The sequence below is a fragment of the Humulus lupulus genome, chromosome 1 (genome assembly GCF_963169125.1).
Source record: "Humulus lupulus chromosome 1, drHumLupu1.1, whole genome shotgun sequence".
Lineage (NCBI taxonomy): Eukaryota > Viridiplantae > Streptophyta > Magnoliopsida > Rosales > Cannabaceae > Humulus > Humulus lupulus.
In genome coordinates this window covers 12,916,442-12,923,921 of record NC_084793.1, presented here as the reverse complement: position 1 = coordinate 12,923,921, position 7,480 = coordinate 12,916,442, and the positions used below count along the sequence as shown (strand labels likewise).

The 7,480-nt window shown below is 35.0% G+C and overlaps 1 protein-coding gene and 1 long non-coding RNA gene across 2 annotated transcripts; one reads left to right on the top strand and one right to left on the bottom strand.

Annotated features, from left to right (window-relative positions):
- Window positions 1-2,609: 2,609 nt before the first annotated feature.
- Window positions 2,610-3,899, top strand: LOC133781786 (uncharacterized). The gene is made up of 3 exons (XM_062220894.1): window positions 2,610-2,844; window positions 2,974-3,107; window positions 3,165-3,899. Exons 1-3 carry the CDS (start codon window positions 2,610-2,612, stop codon window positions 3,897-3,899), a joined length of 1,104 nt encoding a protein of 367 aa, XP_062076878.1.
- A 1,739-nt stretch (window positions 3,900-5,638) lies between these two features.
- LOC133785767 (uncharacterized) lies at window positions 5,639-6,556 on the bottom strand. Its single transcript, XR_009871429.1, has 3 exons — window positions 6,298-6,556; window positions 6,064-6,176; window positions 5,639-5,948 (listed from the first exon to the last, which is right to left on the bottom strand). It is a non-coding gene; the product is annotated as an uncharacterized LOC133785767 (long non-coding RNA).
- Between the last annotated feature and the right edge of the window lie 924 nt (window positions 6,557-7,480).

The following is a 7,480-nucleotide window of genomic DNA, read 5'->3' as shown; positions in this document are numbered from 1 at the left end:
AGAGAGTTTGTGGGGGGGAATTTCGGGTGGGAAAAAATGAGAGGGGTATTTTTGGTACTTGGTGAAAGTTTAGCACCAATTTGAAAAACTAATTAGTGGTGGTATTATTTAGTAATTACACACAATATTATGCATAAATAGTGAAATTTCCCTTTTTTTTATATATGACTAATCTGAATATTTTTTAAATGTGATCATCTTTTTTTAATAATCTTATGTATGCATTAAAAAATATGGACTAACATTTTTTTTTATTAGGATTAGTAAGCATATTGTTTGGATTTGTGATTTGTTTTCATAATAATAATAAATAATTATTCAAATTATTTATGTGTAAACAGTTTTACAAAATATATCTTAACAACATATATAATATTGTTTGGATTTGTGATTTGTTTTCACAATAATAATAATTAATAAATATCTATAATAATAATAATAAGGGATATTTACGACGAAAATACCTAAGTTGTTAGTTTTATAACACTTAAATACCTAACTCTTTTTTTTTTGTAGTGAAAATACCTTCCGTCATCAATCATTGGCATCCGTTGGTACCTGACCGTCAAATGCCATGTAGAGGTACACATGGCAATTTGTAATTGGTCCACGCAATTTTAAACATAACAGCCACCTAATTCCTATTATTTGAAAAAGTTTAAAATAAATATGATATAATTAAATAAAACTAATAAATAAAAACTAAAAACTAATATAAATAAAAAAATTAAAACTTAACCATCTGAATAAAAACTAAAAACTGGAAAAACAAACTTGAAGACAAAGAGCATTCATCTGAATGAGGAAGAAGGAAACGTGAAGAAACGATTCAAAGCATTTAGACGAAGGAGGAAGACGAACCGAGTTGCAGACGTTGACGTCGATCACTATGGCGAAACGTAGGGGACCTAACGACCCACCACCAGCGTACGGTAAGTTTGCTAGAACCCATTTCAAATTTTTTGTCTGTATTTTGGGGGTTCTAAATGAGTTAATTTTTTTTATATCAATTTTTTTGGGGTAAAGGGGTTGGTGGAGATGCTTTAAAGCATATTTAAGAATAAAAAGTGGGGTCCATACGTATGAATTTTTGTGGGAATCTCTATGTGACAATTTTGAAGTTTTGACATTTTTTGTGGAGTAAAATAGTGCATCTGATTTTTTGTTGACTATTTTATCTACTATTACTACTTTTGACTTGGTTTGCTTCCCCTGTGTACTGCTGCTTTGGTGTATATTGTACTTTAATTTACACAGGTGAAAATTCTAGGAAGTTTACAGTCAAATTGCATCATATGGGGCATTGGTTCACGCCTTTTGGTAATAAAAGATATGAGAAAGGGTAAATAGACTACTTTGACAATGTTTCGAAGAGAAAATTCAGCAGGCTTGTGTTAGAGGATATTGCTAGCAAATTAGGCTATTCTATGCCTTTCGAGTTTCTATATAAGCCACATGGGAAGCATCTTAATGCTGGGAAGATGGTTGTTGGGCCTAAGGAAGCTTCAGAAATACTTAATGAAATGGATGTCAAGAGAATATCAGAGGTTGAAGTGTATTTGGTCCTACCTGAGGCTACATTTGATTTGGAATGGAAGGAAGACCCCACTGCAGTACCCCATATACCTGACCCTCCCTCTAAAATATTAAGGAGATGTGTGATTGAGGAGTTACCACCCGATACTGATGTGATGCCTGATGTGGTGGGTATACCTGTAGTGGAACTGTCATCAGATAGTGAGAAAACTAAGTATGGTGATGAGTATGGTGATGATGATGAGGCAGAACAAGGGAATGAGAATGAGGATGATTATGAGGCTGCAAGTGATGAAGGTAATGAGGAAGATTTTTATGTCCATTTTGCTTCGGATAGTGAGGAAGCAGCTCTTGAAATGGATGCTGGGGATGATGCACCCATACCACAAGCTGACACACAAAATGAGGAAGTCTTACTAGATGAAGTGAATGATGCAAGACATGAGATGCCTGAAAGTTCTAATCAGAGGCAGTCAAGAGGGTGTCTGCAAGAGGAAGACTTTGAGTTAAACGATGAGGAGTATGAGCAAGAGGTTGAGGCAGAAAAAAAGATGGGTAGGCCATCTGATCCAACTAAATGGTGGGGCGGTGTGACAAATTTGTGCAGCCAAGGTGTTCAGGGAGATGAGTTAGATGGGGTTGACACTGAAGAGGACTTGCAAAGTCTTGGAAGTGATGGTGAAGAGGCTGGGCCTAGGAAGTCAAAAAACGATTACAACCCTAGGTCCAACTTTAAGGATTTCAAATTTGTATTAGGAATGGAATTTGGGACTGCAAAACTACTGATGACTGCTATTAAAGAGTACTTTATTGAAAGTAATAGGGAGTTTAAATATGCAAGCAATGACATGAGAAGAATTAGGGTCAAATGCAAAGCTAAACAATGTCCTTGGTTGTTGTATGCAAGTGTTTCAAGAGCTGACAACACTACTTTCAAAGTGCAGACTTTAGTAGATAACCACAATTGTGGTTTGGTCCTTAATAATAGTCATGTCGATGCTCCCTAGTTGTCTAAGTATTTATTAGAGCAATTCAGAATCAATCCAGATATGAAGTATAAGACTTTTAGAGAGATGACAACTAAAACCAAGTACTCACATGTTTCCAATTGGATATTCTACAGGGCAAATGCCAGAGCAAAAATATTGCTTGAAGGTAGTGTCTCTGAGCAGTATGCTATCTTGGAAGACTACTGCAAAATGATCTTGGCTACAAACCCAGGTAGCACCGCCATCATCAAATCAAATATGGTAGAAGGAAAAAAGATATTTGAGAGGGTATACATCTGCTTAAAAGCTTGTAAGGAAGGTTTCAGATCTGGTTGTAGACCACTCATTGGTTATGATGGGTGCTTCCTCAAAGGGTATTGTAAATGATTGCTTTTGGCTGCAGTAGGAATAGATGCAACAAACTCAATGTATCTTATTGCTTGTGCAGTTTGTGAGAAAGAAAACACTAACACTTGGTCTTGGTTTTTAAAATTGTTGAAGGAAGATCTAGATATTGACAGGCCTTCTGAGTTTGCTATGATGAGCGATAGGCAGAAAGGGTTGGAGAATGCTATTGCTTCTGTTTTTTAGGGTGCAGAGGTGAGAAATTGTGTTAGGCACTTGCATTCCAACTTTAAGAAAGACCACCCAGGTTTGTTATTGAAACAACAACTATGGGCAGCAGCAAAGACAACCACTATTCCAGAGTTTCAAAAGAGGATGAGCGAGTTAAGGGACACTAGTGAAAATTCTTACAACTGGTTGGCACTAAAGACTCCATCCGAGTGTTCTAGGTCACATTTTAGTGAAATGATGAAATGTAATATGTTGTTAAACAACCTATGCGAATCTTTTAATGATGCAATAGTTGATACTAGAGACAAGTTGATAATTACTTTGCTGGAAAAGATTCGTTATTGGCTAATGAGTCGGTTTTTCAATAAGAAGGAAAGTCTGAAGAAGTGGATACATCCCGTGGGGAAAAGAATATTGCAAGTTGTGGAGAGGAACAAGAATATTGCCAAGAATTGTCTGACTACTGGGGCTGCAACTTATCAATTTCAAGTTGACTGCCCAAACAATGAGTCATTTGATGTTGATTTGCAAAAAAGGACTTCCAATTGCCGAAGATTTCAACTCACTGGTATCCTGTGTGGTCACGCACTAGCTGCCATATGGACAAGTGGGGCAGAGATAATGGACTATATCCATGAATGTTATAAGAAAGAGACATTTCTAAAAGCTTATGCAGTAATCATATACCCTATGCCAAGCCCAGAGCAGTGGCTAGAGACTGGTTTGAATCCTATATACCCACCTTTAGAAACTAATTTGCTAGGGAGACCAAAAAAAGGCCAGAAGAAGAAAGTCTGATGAACCACCCCCAAGTTCAACAAAAAACTCGAAGGTTTGGTGAGATCCACTTGTGCAAAAAGTGCAAACAGCCAAACCACACAAGCAAAACATCAACCCATAATTTTTTATTACTTTTTACCACCTTAACTTCGTCTTCATGTTGTACTCCATCCTTGTAATCAACATCAAATACAAAAATCATATCCTCTCCCGCAGAAAGATCACTCAAAGCTTGCTGTGTGCTCCAATCGGCATGTGTGTTTCTAGAAACAAGCTCATCCTCCAACTGTTTAATTTTTCTCAACAACCCAGGTATGACCACCTTGTTTCGGGCGCACATATGAGGGTCTAACCAGCAGAAATACACACAAACACCATTACTCTATAAGCACAAAAGAAATCATCAAACCAGTAGAAGTTAAGAAGAGCTGAACATACCCAAAATTAAAAAAAAAAAAAACTACAAATTGACCACACCCGATACTTATGGCAGCACTTGAATCTTCTTCCAGGATTATCGTTGGTCCAAGAAGTCTTGATGACGACTGCTTTCGATGGCCGACAATTGCAGCTCCATTGTTCCATGGTCACATTCAAACTTTTATGCCCTAGACCTTCGTGTTCTTCAAATGATACACGAATAATGGGGTTTTTAATTTTAAGTTTTTCCAGTGGTTAAGTTTTTATTTATATTAGTTTTTAGTTTTTATTTATTAGTTTTATTTAATTATATCAGATTTATTTTAAACTTTTTCAAATAATAGGAATTAGGTAACCTGTCATGTTTAAAATTGCGTGGACCAATTACAAATTGCCATGTGTACCTCTACATGACACTTGACGGTCAGGTACCAATGGATGCCAAGGATTGTTGAAGGAATGTATTTTCACCGCAAAAAAAAAAAGAGTTAGATATTTAAGTGTTATAAAACTAACAACTCAGGTATTTTCGCCGCAAATATTCCTAATAATAATAATAAGTGATCTACCTATTCTTATTTTTAATCTTTTGACAAAATACAAGGTCCAAAAGTTAATTTTTATAAATAAATGGTTCAAACGGGTAATAATAATAAATAATCTATTTATTCCTATTTTTAACATTTAAAAAAAAGATATTTGCGGCGAAAATACCTAAGTTTTATAGATTGTGACACTTAAATACCTAAGTCTTTTTTTTTTGCGGCTAAAATACCTTCCGTCAACATTTCTTGGCACCCGTAAGTACTTGGCCGTTAAGTGCCAGGTAAACGTCTATGTGGCGGCTTCTGTGGTCCAAATGGATATTTTTTATTTAAAAAAAAATAATTTAAATATTTAAAAATTCATCTTTATATAATTAAAATTTTAAACATTAATTTAATAATAAAATAAAATTAAAACTTAATTTAAAACTTAAACTATATAAAAATTACACTGATTAAAAAAAACTAAACTTAGACAAAAAATCAAAATAAAAAACAAAATCCCTAAAAACTCTCTCTTTCTTCTGTTCCTTCTTCCCCCGTTCTTCTTCTTCTTTTTCTTCTCAGGCAACGGTTGGGACGACGAAGCTGCCGCTGACTTCAATGGCACCCAGCCACCGACGAAGCTTGCGAAGAGACCTGAATCGATGCTCGGGATGGGATCTTGGTTCATAGGTCTTGGGACGACAGATCTACAACGGAGCTAGGGATGACGAAATGCGTGGTGGACAATAATTCATTTTAAAAAATAAGGAAAATACTGTTTAGTTTGGAAAAGAAGCTCATCTGAAATGAAAGAATTCCACTGGGTCATAGTCATTATTGATGGGCAGAATTTGAGTCAATTTTCATGACCAGTAACAGTAACATCAAAACAAAATCAATGAAATTGGCGAGCTAGTAAACTTGATATTCATAAAATAGAAAGATTATACAATAATAATAAAATGAAATGAAATGGAACCTGACAGTGCTCCTCTGGAAAGGTTTGATTGGAACGAATAATCTGATGGAGGTCAGTGTCCATTAGCTCATAAGTAATGTAGACATCATTAAAGACCTCCTTTTGAGGGGGTGGTATGATATCCCTAATTGCAACAACCTGCATCACCAAAAACAAGAGAAGAGGGAAAAAATCCCATTCTAAAGGTTAAAGCAACCACTTTCAGACTACATTGCATTGAGAAAGAGAAAGAGAAAGAAATGGGGGCACAAACGTTTTCGTGGTCCATGTGACGAAGCAGCTTGATCTCACGGAGAGTCCTCTTGGCATCGATCTTGTTATCAAAAGCATTTGCTATCTTCTTGATTTTCCGAATTCAAAGCGGAGCTAATGAATATAAGAAGAAGAAAGAACATCAATCACCATCATGGTTTCAATTGATGAATAAATATTTGATCTTTCATCTTTAAAGTAGCAAAAGGAAAAAAGGAAAAGGGGGTGAAATTACCAGACGATGCCGTAAGCTCCCTTGCCGATGGGCATGATAGGGGGCTTGTACTTGGCGATTACCTCGAAGATGTTGTCGAGGATGTTGTACTGGATGAATCTGCCGCCGTGGCTGAGGGTGGCTAGGATGCTGTCCATACCCATGGGTGGGTGGGTGGGGTTGGGGTTGAGGTTCGGGATGCACCGCATCGGACATGACGATGTCCGTTGGGTGAGGTTGAGCTCTGTCCATTTCAGTTGAGAGCTAGGTTTGTCTCCACACTATATTCCTTTCTCTGGAATTGTGTTTGGATATATATTTTGATTTTTTGTCTAAGTTTAGTTTTTTTAATCAGTGTAATTTTTATATAGTTTAAGCTTTAATTTTATTTAATTATTAAATTAATTTTTTTTAAATAAAAAAAAATATCCACTTGGACCAAACAGAAGCCGCCACATAGACGTTTACCTGGGACTTAATGGCCAGGTACCTACGGGTGCCAAGAAATGTTGACGGAATGTATTTTAGCCGCAAAAAAAAATGCTTAGGTATTTAAGTGTAACAATCTATAAAACTTAGGTATTTTCGCCGCAAATATCCCTAAAAAAAATAAAGAGTTCAAACGAGTAATCAACCAAAATTTATTTGGTTCAAATAATCTATATATATATATTCATATTTTTTATTTTTTTTAACAAAACACAAGTTATAAAAGTTAATTTTTGTCATTAGATGGTAATGACGGGTACTAACAGTGCAAGTAAAAGTTGAACTTGAGTACTTTTGCCGTCAAAAAAATAACTTGAGTACTTAAGTGCAATATTTTGTATTATTTAAATACTTTCGCTGCAAATATCTCAAATAATAATAATGTACTACACATTCAATGATGAAAATTTAAACAACTACTAAAGTCATCAATTTCTCACACTCGGATTATAAAAGAAACCTTTAGAAAAATTATAAAAACAATAATACAAATAAGAAAGCTCCTTAAAAATATATTTTTTTAAGAATTATTAAAAAAACTGCGTGAAGCACACTTATATTTTTTAATTTAAAAATAATTGATATCAAGTTTATCACATATATATTAAATTTTTTGTTTTTAAATTTTTATATAACAACTTAAATACTTGAAAAGTAGTGGACCCAATTGTTTTTAACATTCAAATCCATATTTTCACGTTGTTTGACCAATATC

Excerpts from the sequence above, each read along its gene's own strand:
- LOC133781786 (XM_062220894.1), top strand. The coding sequence starts at position 2,610 with ATGACAACTAAAACCAAGTACTCACATGTTTCCAATTGGATATTCTAC. Across the intron at positions 2,845-2,973 it reads CTTAAAAGCTTGTAAGGAAG|TTTGTGAGAAAGAAAACACT; the intron begins GTTTCAGATCTG and ends TTGCTTGTGCAG. Across the intron at positions 3,108-3,164 it reads TGGAGAATGCTATTGCTTCT|AAAGACCACCCAGGTTTGTT; the intron begins GTTTTTTAGGGT and ends TCCAACTTTAAG.